This window comes from Chiroxiphia lanceolata, chromosome 13 (assembly GCF_009829145.1).
Source record: "Chiroxiphia lanceolata isolate bChiLan1 chromosome 13, bChiLan1.pri, whole genome shotgun sequence".
NCBI classification, from domain to species: Eukaryota; Metazoa; Chordata; class Aves; order Passeriformes; family Pipridae; genus Chiroxiphia; species Chiroxiphia lanceolata.
The window spans coordinates 12,626,875-12,649,734 of NC_045649.1; the positions used below are offsets into that span (position 1 = coordinate 12,626,875).

Consider the following 22,860-nt stretch of genomic DNA (forward strand, 5'->3'; position numbering starts at 1 on the left):
CTCACCTAATACATACAGCCGACCCATTTACCAACTGGTACTTGCTGGAAGAGGATGCACAAGTGATAAGGAACAAGAAATGGATGATGGTATCAAGATGCTTGAAGTGATGGTAGAGGGATCAGAAGTTTATTGACAATTATACTGAGGAGGCTTAGGGACATTCTGTCAGTCCAAAGTGTCAGTGTTTGAACTATTCATCGCTTCAAAGTTTTCTTATGATTACTTAAGGTGCTAATCCATGTGTGACAAATATACACTCAGCTAGGTAAGGAAATTGCCAGTTCTGTTCCATTAACAATCACTGGCCAAAGGAACAATGTTCCTGTAGGTTAAAACAACAATTAAGGGGCCTTAACACGTCAAGGTGGGGAAAGAGGGGATACTGGCAGCAGACATTTTTCACACATTACTAAGCTGCTTCAATGCATAAATTAACTCTTAGTTCAGTTACATCGGTTGAGTGTGTTGTGCCTGTGCATGACTGGTCTGTGTGAACCAAAATCTGGCCCTGTTGATTTATGAGAAAGGGTAAGAGAGGTTTAAATCAGTAAGCAAAGCCAAACAGTACATTTGCAGCAAAGAATATCAAACAGACTCTCAGACAGCTCCTCAGTTAAAGATGCTGGTTGTTAGACCTGAGGTCTTTGCATGGCAGTAGATTGTTCATTACGTAATTTTTTTTGTGCCCTGATCACTTGAGCTGCATTTTGCTACTTTTGTAACTGGACTTTTTTTCAGTGGGAGAACAGATTTCACTGTGATCATATTAAATAACAAGCATACTTTATTGTAGTGTAATTAGTAAGTGGATGTATGGGGACATGAAATATTGTTAGAGAGTTATAGATAACTTTAATGTGAGTGTATATAGAATAATAATAATGCACATTTTTTCCCTTAATATGAAAATGTTTTTGACGTATAGTAGGGTGTGGAGAGGGCATCTTACAGTAAACAAAGTGTGGTACAGTATGGTCATGTGTCTACCAGTATTTTTGGCAGTCTGGATTATAGAAAGAATTTAGCACAGACAGGGCTTTTGAGTGTAATGAAGGGTAAGCTGGAAATATAGCTTTTTCATGTCAGTGAATGGTACTGTAAAATTGGCCAGTTCCTTAAGATCTTTTTGATGAGTGGAGTTTACAGAAATAATTTGAAGAAAAAAAAATTCTGAATTCTAATATATGTGATAATGGAGAAATAAAAGCTGTAATGGTGTATTTAGAATATATTTTTTATTACTCTAGGTTCATTTCTGACATGACTTGTTTTAGTGAGCCACTTGAATGATCTTGGTAGCTATGAAGTTTTAATAGCTAACACTTGGAAAGCCTTGTAGTTTAAACAAATGTCAACTTCAAAATCACATTCCTTCCTTAAGAAACTATCCCAATTTTATTTTATTAAAAAAGAAACCAAAAACCATAACGTGAGAGACTATTAGGAGGTAAAGTTGTGGAAGTTCCTGTAAAGTGGTGACTTTTTTCTAGATGGAGTTTTACTATTGTGCCACAAAATTTTTGCTATATAAAGTATTTAATCTTCCTCCTTTATAAAGCTGTTGAGCTCTCACTTCAGAGCACTAGTCCTTTGCTTCATGCAGGACTTGAAAGAAATCCATGTTTTATTATAGTTGATTAAAAGAAAAAAGAATGAAAGTGAAACACAGGCTCTAATATTCATTCTTATCTGGGGAAACAAGCTAATAGAAAGGAGAGATTTTTGGAAAACCTAAGGTCTGTATCTGTACTTGTGTTTCAGATCTTTCTTTCATGACAATAAGCATTCTCAGAGTGCCTTTCTACACCTGATAACCTTTTGGAAAACAAAAGACTATTGGGAAAAATAGTACTGGTGATGGAGATGATAATTTCTTATGCTTTCAATAGAGGCCCTTTGTTTTTTAGGATCTACCCCAGAAATTTCTGCAAACACATTGAATTGCATTGAAAACGAAAAGAAAAAAATTGAAGTTTTACTAGTTCTGATCCCAGGTCAGTATTCTCAAAAGTGTAAAAACTGCAGCAGGGAGTTAGCAAAACTTTTTAAAATGAAAAAATGGCCAATGTTTTAAGAACTTCTGATGAAAGGAGTTGAGGCAGAGGGGCTGTTATAGGCTGGGAGTGAAGATGATGTTCCAGAGCTGCTGTGCTTTCCTTTTACAGCCTCACCTCCAGCAGTGTGTTGTTCCCTCCTGTAGCCCCAGTGAGATTATTTGTCAGATCTAGACATGAGATAGGTAATATTCAGCCTGGATAAAATGTTCAGCTTTCTTTTAGCTCTCTTTGCTGTAAGGTTGCTGTGGCTGGAGGGGAGTAAAGATGAAGAACATTTTCAATCTAACTTTATGGAAATAATACAGAAATCATTGATGTGACGAAATTAAGGGAAAATTAGGTGGAACTTTAGGTCACTGTGACATGAGTCTGAAATCCAGTTATTTTGCAGAGAAGAGTGTATATGAGTACATAGAATTTTTTTTTACTGGTTGTGCTGTTTTCTCTGCATAAATATCTAAAAATAGTAAGTTACAACACAGATGTTTTGGGTTTGTTTGAATTGCCTTCTTTCATGTATCCTTTATATAGCATGATTCGTCTTTTGCTTTATTCTACATAGTGCTGATTATAAGGTGTAAATAAGTAATCAGTGACTGAAAAAAAAAAGTTACTTGCATCCCCTCTGAGGTTGGGAATATGTCTATTAGACAAAAGACCATCTTTTCTGGAAAAAAAAAAAAAATCATTTTTAGGGAATAATGAAATGGACTTTTCCAGAATAGTGAGATACAGTAGTATTTTTTGGAAGGCTAGTTTGAATATAGTATTTCATTTAACTGCTTATCAGACTGCATTCTTGTTGTATAACTAAGAATTTACATCTTTAAATGTTTCATAGCCAGAGCTGTATCTGTCCATGTCTTGGTCTTTTGTGACTGACTTTTTACACCTATATGAGATGCTGCTCCAGGCCCAGAGATATTATTTGGTATAGTGAAGCTGACATTTTCCCAAAATTCAGGAGAAATGCAAGGCAGCAAACTGGGTTATCTTTTTAGGGGTGAATGTTACTTACATGGACTTAAGTCTCCCTTCTTCACTGTGTTTTATGCCAAGTTCTGGGGGAGGAAAACCCACACTTTTGCTTAATGTTTTCAGTGTTTTTATGTGTTAGAAATTGTTTTGACATTGCAGCTTTAAATTTGTTGTCAGAATTAGTTTCATTAATGTTTGTGTGATTTCATTAAATTTAGTTTTTATATTATATTGTTTCACCCAAGACATAGATCCATAAATTGGAAAATAACTATTGTCTTTTGACTTGTTTGATGAGGAAACTAAGTGAGAATTTTATGTTGGAAGCACTAAAGTCCTCATAAGCCTTTATAGCCTAGGTATTGAACTTCTGTCTTACAATTAAGAGAGAAATGAAACCTTTTGAGAATGGTATTGACACCCTGCAGGGAAAAATGTCAGCTGCAAAAGTTTTTACATTGTCATGCTTCTTGGTCAGAAAATGTCATTAAGTCCCAACTTAATTTGAAAATAACAAACCATGTGTCTGTAATGTAACTGCATTTTGGCCTGTGACTTTGATGTGTCTGAGCTGTGTTTCTGTTACTTCTGCTCTGTAACATACAAAGTGTCACTTCTATTGCCGTGAAAAAACTTGGGGAAAAAAAATTTATAGTGACTGAGGCATTCCAATTATTAATATTCCACTTGATGAATTTCACAATCAATCATCTCATTAATAGGCCTGTCTATGACTAATAAATGAGCAGAGTCTGTCAAGGTCTTCAAGAAGTTCATTGCACACTCTAAAACTGGGCATTAGTGCTTTTGATCTTCGTTGCAGTTATCAGTTAGGTATAATAGCTCCAGTAATACTCATAGCAGCCCACAAAATTTGCAGAGGTTTACTCCTCTTTGAAGTGTAGAGTTAACAAAGTTTCTGAAGCAGTGCACAATGCATGTGACATTATAGGGATGGTGCACATAAGATGGTTTCTCATGTATTGGTATCACTAATGTATATATAAAAATCACATTGTTTTTTGAAGTGTAAGAAACGTCATCATGATACCTGAATAAACTGCTACACTGTTAAAAATTTTTAAAATTTAAAAATCAGATTTAGAAAAATTGTTTTTAAGATGCCTGATACCTTCAGGTAAAGGCAATTTTTAAACTTTTATTTAGGGGGTTATGTGTTTGAAGAGCCAATAAACAGTGCTTATGTAACAGTACTTAGATTTACACATCAGCCAGCTGGTATAGCCAGATCTTCAGGTTTTCTTTTTTCTCTTTTTTTTTTTTTTTTTTTTTACTTTTTGGAGGTATTTGTGAGCAGCTTGATGTTTTTGACATCTGTGTGACAGCTTCTTGCATAAGAGATGAGCAGCATGTTATACCACCCAGCTGTGTGTATTAGTCTACACATCAAGCTGAAGAGCGGCACTTAGCCAGATCTGACAATCAAATGTGAACTAGTACTACCTAGACACAGGAGTGCATTTTAATGTTGTGTGCTTTTTGCCAAGAGGCTGGTACTTGACAAAGAAATTGTCAGAATCTCTCTTCTTCCCACCTTTTTTTTTTTTCCCTTCCCACAGATGTGAGTCCATGTTGAAATATATTTTTTTTTCCCTGCAGTTTAATGTGGTTGATCTTACAGATAATAAAGCCAATCTAATGTTTTCAGCGATTCCATGTAATAAAACTCTGGCAAGCTTTTAGTGATAGACAAGTGTAACTGTTTTAGGATATGCAGCAAATCAGCATGTCATTCTCTGCCAACTTAATCCAATGGCTTCGTGGCCATAACATGCCAGCAACCTGTCCCCAAGGAAAACGGGGGACACAGAAAAATTACAGTGCCAGTTCAGAAATGTCAGGGCTGTTCTCGGGCTCGTTAAGAGTCAGTGCTCAGCACATTGTGAGCGTGGAGATGAGTGAGAGACACCTGCTCTTATTGTGGTTGGACTGATCTGTAAACCTCCAAAACCTCTACACTTCCTCATGATTTTAAACCTCTCTCATCTTCCTTAATGCTTAAATTGGAATAAATGGAATTAATTGTCACAGAATGCACAGTTATACTCTTAATAGTTCAGCTTTCCTTGTTTATGTGTTTGCTGTAAGCCAGGAGTTAGTTACTACATGCAATATTGTTTTCTTCCTCTTTAAAATAAGATTCCCAGAATAAAGAAGATTGTTTTGACTTATTTATGCAACCCAAAATGATGATAAAGAGGGAAATGTAGAAGAAAAAGGATTTTTTTATTTGACAATTAATTCTCTTGTCTATGGAATACTCCATTTGCAGTAACATTTAGGTGATCAAATATGTAGTTTCCATATAACTTGGTTTCATTAAAGCGTTAGTGATACCTTTTTATATCTTATTCTGTGTTTCCCTTACCATTCTTGTAAAAACCTTGGTCTTACAACATATAAGTAAGAAATTCATGTCCAGTTATTAAAGTAGGCACAGTTTTGAAGAACATTAGATTGACATGGATTTTGCTCAGTGTAATAAGGACTGATTATCTAAAAAAGAATTTAGGAGTAAAAGTTCTCATATGCTGAGAGACTACCTAACTTGAATTACTGCTTTATAAGTAGAGAAGTTCCACTGGTTTTTTTTTCATCTGTTTTTCCTTATTTAATTTTCCAGAATTGACGGTAACAAGAGAAATAATTGCACCAGTTTTTGTCATTTTAATGCAACTAATTTTATACTTCTCTGTTTATATCTTGGTTTTTGTCTAATTTTCTGTTTCAATTTTACCCCTCCAAAACAGAAAAAAAGGCTTCTTGAAGAACTTGGAGAGAACAGACTTCCCTATATGACTCCAGCCGATGATGATTTCCATCAGTTGGTAATGTATTTCTTCTGACTTGTTTTAAACTAAAATGATTTTTTGGACTGAACAACAAATAAATCTTTCTTCAAAGACACAGTGTGAAATCTGATATGAAAAAAGGTGTCCTGATGGCTGATAATGGACTTCCAGGTGGTGTGAAATAAGATCTCTAGAACTGAGATATTCATGAATGAGAACTTGGTGAACTTAGTTTATTTTTAGGGGTGTGCCCTGAGTTCCAGGTAACATGTAATAATCAGAGTTTCTCATGCTTTGTTGAAATAAAATACATCTCATCATTCCTTTATTTTTTTTTTAATCTGAGCTGTGAAGAGACCTGTTCTTTATAGCTCGTGTTTGGCAGAAGAGGGAGAATATTAACATAGAAACTCAAATTTTTGGGGCCTTAATTTTACTTTCAAACAATAAGTAACCATTGAGACATTACTTACAAAACAAACTGTGGAAACAGGAATACCTCAAATGAAACCAAACAAAAGTAGGATCAAGCCCACTAGACACATGAGTAGTAAACCAAATGAGTGTATGGAAAAATATGATGAATTAATAGAATTTTCTGCATCTGTCTTGCATCTTTCTCTATCAGCTATAAAACACAGGGTAGGTTCAATCAGATCAAATTGGAACACTGTAAGACAAAAAGTGTAAGAAATAATCTTGCAGTTTGAACAGCTACAGCAAGCATGCTTACATTACAGGTGTGTTATCTGTCTTCTATATATTGATATATGGCTCAGAGATGTAGAAGTGTGGAAGAGCTGGAAAAATTTATAAGAGCTAAACAGATGGATTTTATTTTTTTTTTATTTACAAAAAAACCAAACACATTCTTTTTAGTCTTAAACTAAAGTTCATGAAGAAATTCTTCCCCTTTTTAAGACTCAGGGAGCTGATTTTTCTCTTTCCTTGTCCTGTTACATCCCCTCCTGTTCTCTTTTTCTGTCTCTGTTACTGGCAAGAGCTGCTTTGCCCAGCATCTTTTTCTTTTTCTATCTTTGTAATCCACATTCTCATGGAGCTGATGTGAAAAGAGAAGGTGGAGCCAAGATTGCCCAGGTGGCATCTCATTTGCTCAGTATCAGTAACCCATAAATATAGAAGACAGTGGGAACAAGATAAGCAGTGAATCAGACCTGTTCAGGCCTTAATAAAGTTTAGATACACTCTTTTTGCAAATATATAATTATAGTTTTTATGTAGTATATGTGTGCATGCTGGGTATTTTTAAGTATACATGATAATCTTAAGCATCACAAGCACCTTTTAAATTCTGTGGTGGTTATGAAATGTTACTTGAATCACAGCTGTAGAAATTACAAATTCCATGATGCTTAAATGCACTACAGATGGGAGGAAAAGAAGGGTGAGAGCTTGAAGACAACAAATTGCAAAGTAAAATATCACATACACTTTAGTTTTACAGTCTGTCTTTCCTGGACAGACCTGCCTTACTCCTTTAAGGATCCACCTCAGATAAAGCAGCATTCTTTGAACATGTTGGAAAGGTTAGGTAGGCTGCAAGTAGAAAAACTGCCATATCCTGTCAGATGTGGAAGCACACAGCCTGAACAGAAGTAAGAAATTCCATCATAAGCAAAACTTCACTGACATCCTCTTTCAATGTGTCTTGCTTGATGAAGGATTTTAGAAATGGGCCCCAAGCCATAGGCTAAAAAAATGTGATGTTTAGTGCCAGTTTGGAATAAGAAAAAGGCTTTTAACAAGGTAATTCATAAATATTTGAAGTACAAACTATCATTTCATGACGTATATGGTAGTTTTCTTATCAAGGATCCTTATTGCTGATTTCTAACTTTATTGTGTCACTTGTGTCCATAGGGTGGATCTGTGTGTTGAGTATCACCATCAGAAGGGAAAACATCTATATATTTAAAATCTTGTGTGTAACATTAGATGCAGATTTGACCATCAAATGTGCTTTTTTATTTTTTTTGTCCTGTAGTTGCCAGCAATGTACCTACTTCTTTCAGAGTGAACAGTGAATTGACCTTTAATACTTGCTGTCAGAGTTACAACACAGAGGACACGATTACTCCCCCTTCCCCATCCCCCTGAAACAACTAGGTGTCCTATGAACCCAGCATTCACCCTGGATCTGATCCCTTAATGTTTTCCTTATGTGGGGCATAGCACAGTCACTGGTTGGAGATTTAAAGAAGACCAAACTGTTTTCATGTGATGTGTCGGAAATGTGTTTCCACTTCCTGCTTTCTTTGGAGATATCAGTGTGATTTTTTTCTTTTTAAGGTAGAATTCGAAGTATACAGTGTGAAACTTCACGATAAAGTAGTTCTTAATCGTGTGATCTTAAAACAGAATCCAAAGGTAACGTGCCTCTGATTTGGCTGGCAACAAAATGTGCAAGGCATTACCTCTGCAGTTCAGAGGGGGGGAATATGATGTTGTTACCTTTGTAAAATCTGTGTGTTTCCTTTCTAGTGCATGTTTTCAGGCACTTAATTGCTTTACATCATATTCTTATTTCTCTCCTTCTGTTTCTAATAGTTGTTTGTAATTTCATGGGTGCAACTCATGTCAGAAATTCAGTCTCTTTGAATCTTCATATAAATGGTTTAAAAATACATAGTATTAATGGCTGTTTAAATATACCACAGTAGCATATGTTATGTGGTAACTGGTTAATCTGACCTGAGTACGTCCAGTGTACAGAATTATTTAAAGAAACTGGGATACTGTTCTAGAACTGTTAGTGCTCTTTCTTTTATACATGACATTTGCATAATGAAAGAAATAATGCAGTAATAACCTTTGTATGTCACAACATATAATGTTCTGTCATTATTAAGTATGGTTGTGAAAAGGTATTTATGATTCCCATCAACCTGTACCCACCCATCTGACTGCAACCTGTAAGTCTGAAATGTACAGTTACTGATTTCAGAAGTTGTTGTTTATAAGGATTTTTTCACTGTACTGTTCAGAGGCTGGAGATACACAGCACTGATTGAAACAAAAGGGACAGTTCAGAACCTCTAAAGGAATCATTCTGAGCTTTTGACAAGCTCAGGTGAATTGCTTTTATCAAGTTTAGGTTCAGTTCTTTGAATGAAAGCTGGGATCCAGTGTTCTGTGCTGGGGATTGTAGAGGGACCTTCAGACAGATATCTGGGACTGTTTTCAAGCTTTATATTTGAAGTTAAGGATGTAAATACAATTGTCAGAAATTATTATTATCTGTAGATACTGTTAGAGGTTTTTTCCCTCTCTCCAGGAAGCTAGTTTTTGGAAACTGTAAGAATGTGTAAAGAAGGGGAGTTAGCATCACTGTAAAAATTTCACAAGAAATGGTGACAAGGGTTACAGACAAACCAAGATTTATTATGTGTAATCATTATTTTTAAAATAGGCTTCCTTTTATGTTCCTCTTTTTAGTAGAAACAAATGATTCTATAAAGCCAACTCTTCAGTGTTGTAGGATAACAGTGTGTTATGATGCAGAACTGTAACTGTTTTCATGCAGCAGAAAATGTGCATACTGACTTACTGCCTGCTTTGTGTTTTTTTAAAGGCATGTTCTTTGGATTTTAAAATTAATTTCCTGAAAGGAAAGTCTTAAATGAGACTTGGAAGTAGATAGTACTAGTAAAGTAATTTTGAGTTGTACCAGAAGGAACCCACAGATGGACTGTAGGTCAGTGTGGTGCTTTGTGCTGGTGACTTTTATTTGTATTTTTAAAAGCACTTTGAATGTAAGATATTAGTTTAGTAAAAGTTTTGATGGATCAGTTTTGTGCATCCATGTGCTCTTGCCCCATTGCCTACTATCTTCAGATTTCAGTTTACTTTAACATTTTTCCCCACACCACCATTGGTATCTGCCTTTTCCCCAGTATAGTGACTAATTTCTGGACAGAAGGAGATAGGTGTCCTTTGGAGCTTCACACTTGCTAATTCATACTTGATATGGTCACATTGCAGCCTTTCCGTTACTAAAGGCACTAGTTTGCATCTGTTTCTTTTATTTATCTATTAATTTTAATGAAATACATAAGAACTCTTTTTAAGAATTTATTCTCTCTAGCCTTTGTCCAGTTTGCCAAACAGTCTCAGCAGTAGTTAAAGCAGATTTACAGGCAGCCAATAAAAGGTGTGATTATGTGATACTCGCTTCCTTAGAAAACCAGATTAACAAAATAAAATTATCCAAGCCTTCCTGGAGTGGGAAGCAGTACTGTGCATACAAAGCAAGACGCTGCTGATTAGCAGTGTTATACCTTGCTGGGAGTTGTTGCCTCCACACACTGCTGGATTCTGAACTCCAGCTGATACCAGAGCTGGTATGGTCAGAAGAGGATATGAGGAAAAAGGATATTACAGGTAGGGAGCTGGGGAGGAAAATAAGTTTGGAAATTTTCTGTTATCTAAAAGGAGAACTTTTATATAAAACAGGAGAGCTAATTGGCATGCACTGAGGAATGTGAAAACAGAAAGGACCAGTGTGTGGAGGACTGTTTTGAAGTTAGACATGCAGTGCATTTTTTTAAAATTTACATTTTCATTTTGTGACGTTTTCCGTAGGAAGTATTGTTATATCAAATGGTTTGAGTTTATCACGTAGACCTCTAGAATTCTGTGCATCAGAATGAAACAAAATGGTCTTTGCAACCATTGCAAAAAGAAGAGTTGCTTTTTCACTGCTTGGTAACCTGTTGTTTGTATATGTAAAGGCAGCATTATCTACAGGTTCATCAGATGAGCTTATATGTTCTACTGATTTCTGTCAGAATCCTCTGATTGATTGATTGATTGATTGATTGATTGATTGATTGATTGATTGATACTCTCTGGTTACAGGCCACTGGTACATATCCACAATGTGTGCAATATATTGATATAAGGAAATAAAGTAACAAATACTGGCATCTTTCTTCACTATATTCTAGACTTATGCTTGATAACTTGACAATTTAGCCTTGTCTCTTCTTCAATATATGAAATATTTTGATTCTTGTAAAAATAATAATTATTTTCCTATTTCTGTTGTTTGGTGTTTTTGTCTTTTTCTTCTTCAGTGGAAGACCAAATATTCCAAGCTGATTTTCAGAAAATCTGAGACAGTACCTGAAGAGCTCCATCAAATGGTACAAAAAGGCTTTCTGACCTTGCGAGAACACGATTGTTTCTTTCAAGATCTTGTAAGGATCAAAGGAAAAGATTTCCTTACTCCAGTGTCTCGTATATTAATTGGAAACCCAGGATGCACTTACAAGTACTTGAACACAAGATTGTTTACAGTTCCTTGGCCTACTGAAGGTTATGATATAAAATATTGCAGTCCTCAGATACATGATGCTTGTAAGGCATTAATCAGACTTAATGACTACTTGCATATTGAAGCAGTCAAGACATTACAAGGACAAAATTTATGTGAGACCAAAGAAATTAAAGATACTACTGTAATAGATAGGGAGCAAAGTTTTGCTACTTCTCTTATGGAGCGAGGGTCTGTTTCAAAAGATCAAAGCGGTGTTTGTGTACCAGAGGATGACTCCGTAAGTCTAGAGAACAGAACATCTTATAACCTGACTTTATTAAATTATATGGATCCACTACAAATGCTGTACTTGAAACAAGAACCTTATTTTGGAATGGGGAACATGGCAGTGAGCTGGCACCATGACGAGAATCTGGTTGAAAGGTCGACGGTTGCTGTGTACAGTTACAGCTGTGAAGGTGGGTGATGGGAGCTGACCAGTCGTATAATTATCTTAAATCCCTGAACCCCTTTTCTCTTTCCCTGTGTGTATGTGCATAAGCACACCTGCATGCCAGTCTAGGCTTGTCAAGTGCTTCTGAATGCGTTGTGATACCTTTTGTATTTAAGCCTTATCTTTATTTTTACTAAAACCTGTACAAAATATACCTGTGTTTACTGGCTTAGCAGTTGTTCTCTAAGTAGCTTTAAAAATTGGTGTAATTAACTTCCTGACTAAGAGCCAGGAAATCAAAATCTGTCAAATTCCTTTTTCAGGTTAGTGCATGAGCATGTTTTCTGTCCTGTAAAATGTTTCACTGTAGTTGAGATCACCATTTTTATGGTGTTATTTGTCATATACAGACTTGCTTCTACTTTATGCTATTTTTACTACTCTTCTTTTTTTGGAAAGATCATTTTCAGTTGGTTTTGGATAGAAGTATTACTATATTTATTTTGAAGTTATGCATTTTGTCTAGGCATGCTGTAGTGTTAATGCATGTTTTATGGGACTTGCCAACATTTCTGTAGTTGGGAAGGGTGGACATTTTCTGTTAAAAGAACTGTTATCTGACAGGCTTCGGATTTCTTTTAATGACTCCCAGTTTTGCAGGGCATAAGATTAGAATTTAGACACTTGATTTGAATTTGCAAAATACACTGTTATGTTTCATAACTCACAATGGATTTTTTGTTCTTCCAAAAATCCTTTGATGTTTACTTTAGAACATGGGAAGAATTCACGTTGACTTCGGCAGGTTTTGGCTAAAGGCTTTGATGTAAAAATGATAGTTTATACTTTCATGTGCATTTTCTTATTGGTTTTGTTATTAGTTTTGAAACTATGGGTCACTTTGTTACTTAATGTACAGCTGAAGTCATATTATTTACTTTTTCCTGGACATAAAACATCAACTGGCATAGCAAACTGAATAAAAGAGATTTCCTGACAAGTAAAAGTGTAATTTTCTTCATAAACTTTTTTCTGCCCTGTTTGTCAAAGGCATTGGTATTTTATGTCCAGTAAATACATTGTTTTTTTCCCAGTAAGACTGTAGATAAATATTTTTGCAGTAAGATTTTCAGTTAAAGAAACTTAAACTTAATAATACTGTGTGTGAGGATTTATTGTAATATGCTTAAAAACATTTTACTTTAACATAAAATTTGCTTATGGAGGGGAAAAAAGTGAGTCCCTTTAAGTTAAGAGAGCTATAAATCAACAAATATGAAAGCTGCTATGTTTATTCATAACTCGTCAGTTGATTGTGTTTCTTTTATTCAGCAATTTAAATAGGTAAAAATTATGGTGTTTTAAAACCACTGCAAATTCTGCGGAAGATTTGATTGATGGGGGTATAAAGACATATTTTATACATTTAGACTAAAAATTATTTTGATATCTATGCACAGTTAATGTTTTTACCACATACAAGATTTTTTCATAAATATACTTACTTGTAATTTTTTTCTGGGGGGTTTGAAAATAGACATGAAAACAAAGAAACTAAGATCTTCCCAGTGAATAAATTGATTTAGATTTACAAAAAAAAAAAAAAAATTACAACTTAAATTTTTTCTGGTTTTGCTTCAATTGAAGTTTGATGATATATGGGGTACGGGGGGGGGGGAAGTGAGAAGTCCCTTGGCAGGAGGTGGCAATATTAAAACCTCAGTGTAACTGGAGATAGTGTAAGAGATGTTTTTTTGGGAAGACAATTATTTATAAAGTCAGATCTGAACAAGATTAAATTCCACTTATGGCCCTTGAGCATGGCTCAGGTTGGGTTCTTGAACCCGAGAGGGAGTTTGAGGTGCCTGGTGTGGCTCCTGAGCCTCGCGAAGAAATGTCCTGCGGTGTCGCTTTGTGTGCAAACATTTCACTCATCTGTCTGTGTGCAGGGAGGGGTTGTCACTGTATATCCCTGAAACAATGACCTGCTGCTTTGTAAACTGGAGGAAATGCATCCTGTTTATAGCTTATGAGCACGGCTTTGTAATTGAAATGACAGTAAATACCTGTGTGTGCTGAAGTTTTGTACCCAACACATCCAAGAGGAGGGACCAGTCTGCTTGATTGTAGAGAAATAAATGGATTGGTTTTTTTTGATCTTCTGATTTTCTGTTCACAGGTTTCCAATGCTTGTAGTTATAAGCTTATCAGTGTTTATAATATTATTCTTTCCAGTTGCATATCACTTCAGTGGTTTCTACAGTTCAGAGACTTCCAGATTTCCCATATGTCTTACCGAGCTCTCCATAACTGTAAAGCAAGAGGAATCTCAACATCTTTCTGAAAATTGTTGTGATGTCTGTGTAGAATCATGTCCTGACTTCTCTTATTATTTTCCATAAATATATTTACTTTTTTTGCCAATATCTTTGATTAGTACTTACACCATTAATTCATTTAGTGTCGAGTTAGCATTGAGTTCTCACTGTGATGTATAATGACTATCACAGAATCATTACAGAGTACATAATAAAAAGAGTAGATGTGGTCAGAGTTTTTTTGATGGAACAATTTTTCCTTAGAAAATGTAGCTTAGATAGATTAGTAATATTCTGGGAGAAAACACTGATTCTGTGGGAAATGCACACATGCATTAAGCACGTTTATTTTTGTTGAAACCAACGTGATTCTCTTTTCTGCTGGGTCTTGCCCATTTTTTTTGTCAGCTCTCAATTCCTCAAATTCTCACTGGTCTCTGAGGTACTCCAAGCACTGAGGATCTGTGGCAGCCTTTAGCATGTGGAAGCTCAGGCTTCCAGAGCTTCATGGCTAGTGTTGATCTACCCTGCTGCCAGTGCAGAATCCCCAGGTTGTCAAATTTTGAACAGGAGGAGCCCAAGGAGTCAGGCAGTCTTACTGTGTTATGGCAGCTCTTTGTCAGACTGTTTAGAGATGCACAGCTCAAGTTATGTGGTTTTCTTTTACTTTAATTTGCATTTTTATGTCATTAATTGTTAGGTACCTACTTATTTGATTAAATAGTGTTAAAACAGATACTGCTGTAATTGAAACCACTTATTTTTTTGTTCACTTGTTTACTGTTTGATGCCATAATGAAAATTTAATGTTTGAAACTTTGATCAGTGTTAATTGGAGTAGAAGCAGTTTTTAATATGCTGGAAAAGAAATTTAGGCACCAACATAAAGATATTGGAACAAGCTCATATTCTAATTGGTATCAGTGTTTATTTTCTTGTTTCCTTTGTCAAATTGTTTCAAAGCAACCTCAAATGAGTTACATTTCTAACAGCAAAACAAGGTAAACGTTTTGCTTGATGCTCATCTGAATAATATTTGCTTTATACATTACACTAGGCTGAGAATAGGTTGTCAAGCGATAAGAACAGACCCTCATAAAAATTTGAGAGGTTTCCTTTTAGTGTGTGTGCTGCATGAAAGTGCATGAGTGGCAGTCATGGTGCATATGCAGAACTGAATAGGTTACAGAATGTGTGTTCAATTATACTGTCACTAACAATATTCAGCACTAATTTACCTTTCAGAATTTACTAAGGAACGGGAATTTCAAATTTTGACCAATTTTTAAAAACACATTAGCTTACAAATATCCTATCACCTGAGAGCATTAAGGTAAAAACTTATTCAGGATTTTAATATAGTAAGCTAATAACCCATTTTTATTTCCTGCTGCAGTTATAAAAGTGAATTGCAGTCCAGTAGAATAAGGGCATTTTCAAAAATTGGATTTTATCCATGAAAATTTCCTAATGACCAGCTTTCCCTCAGGTCATTTTAAGTTTTGCAGGAAGTTTTATTACTTAGCAGAGCGCTAGTTGGTTCTAAAGTTGTTCTTTGAAGTAGAGACTTGTTTCAGTTACTGACTTAAAGGAGATGGAAAAGAATGTGATCGCTTGAAGTGTGTCCATCTTTCTGTTACCTGGATTTCCCACAGACTGTGTTGAAGGTTGGATAAGTAGTTTTCCCTGGATTCTTTACCATACCTAGTTTGTCTATAAGGCCTGTTTGCTGTTTATCTCTTGAACTTCAGAACAACTGGCACTGGTGGTTGACAAGGTGATGTTGAAAGGTTTAACAAACTTACAGTTGGTTGCAGTGAATTCTGATGTTGAAGGAGCTTTTATGCTTGTTTCTTTTGCACACTTCTCTTTTGTATTTTTTCACTCTGTGATGTTAGAAGCAGCGTCCTAACACTAAACCTAATGATGACTGTTTCATTGAATTGTGAATAAAAACAATTGAGATTCACTACAGATGTGTGTTTCCTCACTATGTTAGAAAAAAAAATCCTTAAACTACAGAAGTTGTTTGGAATTGAAGTGAATCTAACTTTGTAGTTGACCAATAACCCTCTTTATGTTCTGCTTAATGGATAAAAGTCATGGAGTAGACATCTGTGCAGGGTGAGACCAATTATATGAAATAATTTCTAATGTCAATAATATTATAGAAATATTGCTTGTTGAAATAACAGAAATGGTATTTAGGCAATTATATATTACTTCTTAAGAAATGAATATTTGTGTGGCATGGTCATATCTCTAACTTGCAGTTTCTGACCAGTTGGAATTACATTCTGAGGATCACAAATTTTTAATGATCCAATTACTTTCACAATAGTAGATTTGAATCCCTGTTATCTAAAAAGAAATCATCGTTTGAATTGACTGTTGTGGGTTGTGGGGGTTCTTTTAAACATGCTCTCACTGATTTGATCAAATACAGTCTCTCCTTCAGGAATGAAGGGGTGACAGAATATTCTTTGTTCTTATTTTAGTGCTTTTGTCCTTGATAAAGCTGAACACAATATTCCAAATATGAATTGATAAGAACATTGTTGGCAAACGTTAGGATTTTTGGTTTCGTGAATGCCATTTGCAAGAAAAAATTAAAATGTTGGTACAGTTTAACTTCTTATGCTATGGCTTTTCAAGTAATAAGGTAGAAGAAATAACTCTGGGCAGATATTTATTCTTTCCACCAGCTGCTAAGAAGCAAAGCATGCTCTGCTTCTTCCACTTCTTGCATACAACATATATAAATTGCTATTGAAAGACACTAATAATTTATATATTTGATTAATTCAGGGACATGTGCCCAAATTCTTTTAAGTTCTGGAAAAATCAAACAATCTGTAAAAAAAGCCAGCCTTTTTTTCTGTAGCTCTGTAACAATGGTCAGTTGGATTTAATGACAGAGGAGATGCTTTCAGTCCTTTTTTGGCAATGTGTTGGCAGTGATTCTCTTGTCTTAAGAAATCATGCATAAGATTACAACTTGAATAAAGAACATTTAGGTTTCAGAGTGTCAAAAAAATCTCAAACTCTCCAGATTTTGGTGCTAAATAACAAAGAAACCTTTCAAAACCACTTTCTGTGCCATGGAACAATAACCAAACTAATTCCAGGAAAACAAGTTTCATGTTGCTCTGAACCTGACCATGACCAAAGCCTGATAAAATCAGTTCTGAGAGCTGGAACATCTCTGAAATTTGATCTGCCTAGTTAAAAGTGTAATGTTGTGGCCAGTTTTCTGTAGAAGTTACATTCTCTCCTTCATGGTTCTACCATAATGGCAAGTTTGATGAGGTATTGTTGTTATGTTGTGATGAGCTTGTTACCTGATTGCACCATTTCATTTGGGATACCAGCATAAAGGTTTTTTTACAGGCCAAAGTCTATAAATCTTTACTGACCAGAATTCAAATTTGAACATAATTTTGTTATATTTCCACTAAGTACTGTTACATTTGCCCATTTCTGTGTGGTTTACTTCAAAATTAACTTGTGTTCTTAAGGTGCTGGGTATGTGCAAGATCCATATGATTTACTGTCAAATACATATGATATAGATGCATCCAAATGTTTTCACTTAAATGGGAACTGTAATTATATCAATAAATATACAGCATTCAGTCATGCTTGAGGTGTCATAGAGAATTTAATAACAACTTGTTTTTATGTAAAAGTTTGTCAGTGCTACCTGGGGATATGCCACAAATGTTAAGGTGTCTTTTCTTCCCTTGCTCTCACTTTCAGAGTAGCATGCATTTAAAAGCAAGTAGCAGCTTGCTTCCATTTGTTACCAAAATAACATGGTAGGAGCAATCAGTTTCAATTGCTGCTGATAATTATAAGGTGCAATAATTGAGAATATAGAGAAAAGGAGACTGTGAGCTGCATTTGAACTCAGTACTTAAGCAATAAAAAATTTATCAAACTGCAAAAAATAAGTCATTTTAACGAGCACATTCCAAAGGTGCTGGATTTATGAGGAGACCCCAGGAAACTTTGATTGAAATTGCTGTCTCTGATTGTAGTTCTATATTTTATTGGTGCCATATTGTGAACAGTGCTGCTGCCAAAGTGAATGGGAAAGCAGAATAACAGAGAGAGTTAACCCAGAAAGGTTACTTCTTTTCATAATATCCATGATGTATTGCATTAAAAATGCCTTGAAAGCCATCCTATTTGCAGTTTTCAGAAAACGTTTTTCTTAAATTAAGTTGCGATTTATCTGAAGAGGGTAGAAAACATGAAAGCCCCTTGAAGAGTTTAGTATTGATTTTTCTGAGTATTTGCTAGCTCTTGTTTTCTCATTTGTGTGCTCCTTGATAGAAGGGCCTAGACTTGCTCCCAAGCCAAAGCTTCAGTTGGATGAGAACTGCAGCAGTGAAGGGAAGGAATTTGGGGACTAAACTTACAGTAAGATTTTTAACTTAAGAACTTTTTAGATTGGCTCTTCAAAAGGTTTTTGCTCTCTGCTTCCTGAATAGAGACAATATTTAACTGGCATAATAACTAATAGATTGTCTTAATTTTCCAAGGGCAACCCCCAATTAAAAAAGCAATGTAGTAACCACATGAGAGAAGTGACATGAATATTTTGAAAGTGTGAGTTCAAGGCCGCGTTTTGTGGGTGCCTATTCTAGTAAGAGCTATATGTGTTCAATATTTTTCTTCTAGAATTAAATGAAGGGAAAGGTTTTAAAACTTATTACATGAAAGCACATTTCAAGTGGACAGTGAAATGGACACACACAGTTACTAACTTGTAAGCCAGAATTAGGCATGTTACATAGTTCACTTCTAACCATTCACTGCCGTTCTGTGCCAACTGCCTATTAAAACTTCATCCTCCCTGTCAAAATGCTCTGTTACTTTAGCCCTAAAACTGTTATACCATAGCTCCCAAATACCTTGTTATAAGTGCTGACTGTATCTTTCAATTTATACTGCAGTGAAGTAAGCTTATGAAAATAGTTCTGAGGGATTAAGCTCTAAATACTATTTCTATGCAGTGGATTATTTTTTCCCCAAGCTCAACATGTTCGTGTTGCCTAATGATAAGAAAAGTGTTGTGACAAATGTATTGAAGCTTCATTGGCTCTTGCACATGTTATCTAGCATGTTTGACTAATAATTTTGAGAAAAGAATGACAGATATGATTCCAAGATTTGCTCAGCTTTGGTCTAGTCTGTGTTTTGTAACCATTATTTCACCTTACTTTGTCTCAGTTTATGATTTACTGAAATTGCAAGTATGTACACAAATGAAATTGCTCATAAAATGCTTTGGCAGTTTATGACTTGAATTCTTTCAGAAGTTATCTATTGCTATATCATTGTTACTGCATTTTTAAATTTTTTTCTTCTATGCTTATAGTTTTAGTAATGAAACAAATTAAATTGAGTGAAGCTTAACAAAAACTCCTCTTACATGTCCTTGAGAACTTCAGAAAACCTCAAGTCCACTACAAACCTTAATTTGATTTGCCTTTACTTTGCAATTAACCTGAAATTTTCATCTTGGTAACTTTTTTACTTACCTATTGCATACTTGTGAATTTGGAGATGATGATTATACCAAATGGAGGTTATAGAATCTTTAAGCCTATTAAGATTGTACCAATATGGGATATCTTTAAGTCTGTATTATTAGACGAGATTTTATATTTTATGATTCTTACCCTGTCTCTCATGTTTGTGGTGTTTTTCTCTCTCTCTCAAGATTCAGGTGTGGGAGAAAGCAATGAACAAGAACTGAAGGGAAGAGACCCAGCTGTTTGGCACGTAGGCTTGAAGGTAGCGTGGGACATCGAGACACCTGGATTAGCAATACCACTTCACCAAGGAGACTTCTACTTGATGCTTGGTAATTTTCAAGTGCTAAGAAGTTAAACTTTCTGTTGACAGTAGAGAAAATTACATTTATATTTAAGTAAGTTACCACACCTTCCTTTCGGTTAGGGCTTTATTTAGAAAGATGTGAGATCTGGCTAGGGTATATAATAAATTCCTTCTTCCCTGCCTACTTCCAGAGTATTTTGAAGGAATTTTTTTATTAATGTTTCTTTCACTTCACAGCTAAGAAAGAAATAGGGGTTTTGTGCCTTTTCTCTCTGTTTTTTAGTCAGAATTAGTAGACTAGTTGAAGACAGGCTTCAGGCCACAACCAGAATTTCCTCAGATCTTGTGAGAAGTTGCACCGTATCTGTCCTTGTATTTCTAGATGCTTTTTGTATTCTTAATGCAGTTTTTCTCAGTAACTGTGAGCATTTACATCTGTTATATTCAACAAATAAATTTCTGTTCTTCAGCGTGGCTTATAGAGTGGCACCTGTATTGTGTAAGCACCTGTATTATGTGAATGTAGCAGTCTTAGTTTTCTAGTACCATGGTTCTTGAAGTTTCAGTCATTATACCAATCTGTGGATGTTTTATTAGTCACCAATTTTACACCTGACACTTCTGTCCTTCTGCTACACTTTTCCATGCCTATATTCAAACATGCTATTTTCTAGTAGTGGGATTATACTAAGATCATAATGAACAGAGCTGCCTTCCTCTAAGAGTGAGTCTCAATGTCTCAAGCATAGAGGATTAAAAGAAGAAAATTAAATTGAGTTAATTTAGTTGAGCAGCTGAGCTCACACACTCAGGTTTTTCCATGGAAAGAAACGAAGCGAGAACTGCTCCTAGGGTTTGTTGACACAAAATCTGTTGCTTTTTCTTTTGGCTTGTGTTTCTCTTGGTTATAATTTTTTGTTTAAATAAATTTGGTTACAAATCAAACAAAACAAGAACAAGGCTTCTGACAACATCATGTTTGCCTGGTTGGTGTCTTGGCTTGACAGATGTCACCTTTGAAGACTGAGAGCACTTGCACTGTTGCCTGTTTGTGTTTGTGCCTTGGAAGGTAAACTCCATGGAATGTCCCTGGAATGACCTGTCACTCCCAAGCTGATGAGCAGAACGGTCTTTTCAACTTTCCCTTTCCCTTTCGTCTTCCAACAAAGATGAAAACTGTTTACTTACAACAAGCAATACATTTGTTGGCCATCTTAAAAATATATACCATTCTGTGTTCTTAATTACCTCATCAGATCTTGTGCACTGTCATCAGTGTGGTATCTTGTGTGAAAGCCCTGTACTGACTGTGCTCTTAAACGTGTTCAGACATGAACAGATCAAGTGTTAAGATGTGAGATCCTTTGGCACAGAGGTCTGGATGTGCCTCCCTTTTCTGTATTTGTGAGAATACAGAAAGAGAGAGTGAAGTGGCAGCTAAACATTCTTAGAAAGGCTGCTGTTAATCTATTTTTGTTCAATAGCATCTAAGCCATCAAGTAAACTTATCTAATCCTTCCTGACTGGAAAGTTTGTGCATACATTGCTATGCTGGGCAACAGAATCAGAAGGTGATTACTAAAAGAGGGGGTATAACTTCAGTATTTTGATTTCAAAATACTGTAGATTGCAGTTGACTGAGTTACCAGATCATAAGGGTGTTTTTTTCTTCCCCAATGGAATTCAAATGCAGTAACTGAAGTACTATCAGGAATGCTCTATGAAGGGTGGCTCAGAAAATTAATTTATTTAATGTGTAACATTGTGAGCCTGTTTAGATGGAAACAAAGGATATATTTAACATTCCTTTGAAGATGAAGAGTAAATCACTTTCTTATTAATGCTTTGTGAAGAGCTACAGATTTGAGCTCTGTAGGCCAGGTGTTTTGTTAATCTCTTCTGCGTTTTCATAGTCTTTGTATTTCTTTTCAATTACTTGAAAAAAAAATTACTCTTCTACACAGTCTAAGAGGGTATTCCAAAATGGCCCTTTTATTGGGTTACTGTGTGCAGCAGAACTGCCTTTATCATTTTTACTTGAAGTGAAAGACAGTATAAGTGGACATATATTGTTTTAGTGTACTTTTTACTGTTCAGATTTTTTTGAAATGACTTTTAAGAGGAGGCACCTTGAGGATGCCATCTAAAAGGTAAAATAGGAAAGCTCTGTTTGAAAAAAAAATCCCTTGGCAATAGAAAAAGAAAATTTTAGATTCCTTTCTCTTGTGCATTTGTATGCAACATATTCCAGACCCTCATTTTCAGTAAGCAGAGTCTTCGTGCTGGCATTATTTTGAAAAGCAGTGGCAGCAGTAAGTAAGACATCTAGAAAATAGAACATTAAGAGTACTGCAGCTACTGGAGCTGTTGATGTACAGAGGCTGATTGATATATCGGACTGGTAGGATTGGTTCTGCCTACCATTGACTCATCCACTCTAGCAGAAGACTTTGTAACTCTGTAGGTCTGTTCTTCCAGTTGTTGAGATGGTGCAGTGCTTACTGCTTTATATGGATGCTGTAAAGTGCTGAAATGTTGCTTATAATTAAAAGTCCAATCCTATCAAGTCCTGTTCCTGTAATACCCCGAGTATTACACACAAATCTTATATAAAAAAGTGTGGTAATAGTAATGTGCAATTACAGTAACTTGTAAATCAATGGGTATAGCAAAGTAACAAAGAAAAACAGGGGTGTTTTTTTAGCATTTTTAGTAGACATTTAATAATGTTTATGTTCCCCTCTTCATTGGCTCTATAAAATGGATTTTGTTATTCCGGGTAGAAATTTAGTAAAGTGTCTTAAAATTTAAATTGACATCTGCCTTCTCAGCAGCCCTCTTCAGATGAAATTGTGAGCCGAAATTTAAATGCATGTTAATCCTAAACATGAGGTGACCAAATCTATTCTTCCATTAAGCTCTTACAATAATATAAGGGGTGGGGGATTTTAGGCAAAACCAATCAAAACTCAAAATTACTTTCTGTAAGACAGATTTTTTTGAAATAATTTTTTTAAGTCTTTCTGTAATAATAAGAAAAAAAGTCTGGTGAATGACTGCAAGTCTGCTGCCTAAAAACTTGAATCTGAACTTTATATCACTCATGAAA

The 22,860-nt window shown here is 35.3% G+C and overlaps 1 protein-coding gene across 6 annotated transcripts in view; it reads left to right on the forward strand.

Annotated features, from left to right (window-relative positions):
- FTO (FTO alpha-ketoglutarate dependent dioxygenase) overlaps positions 1-22,860 on the forward strand; it is a 231,419-nt gene that overhangs the window by 34,036 nt on the left and 174,523 nt on the right. For 4 of the 6 annotated variants that reach the window (XM_032701074.1, XM_032701072.1, XM_032701076.1 and 1 more), the window contains exons 2-4: positions 5,810-5,887; positions 10,948-11,608; positions 19,633-19,776. In XM_032701074.1, coding sequence (XP_032556965.1) covers positions 5,855-5,887; positions 10,948-11,608; positions 19,633-19,776 — 838 coding nt within the window. In that variant the 5' untranslated portion in view covers positions 5,810-5,854. Of the gene's footprint in view, positions 1-449; positions 532-5,809; positions 5,888-10,947; positions 11,609-19,632; positions 19,777-22,860 lie in introns of those variants that run through there. The other 2 variants (XM_032701073.1, XM_032701075.1) reach the window with 2 other exon arrangements.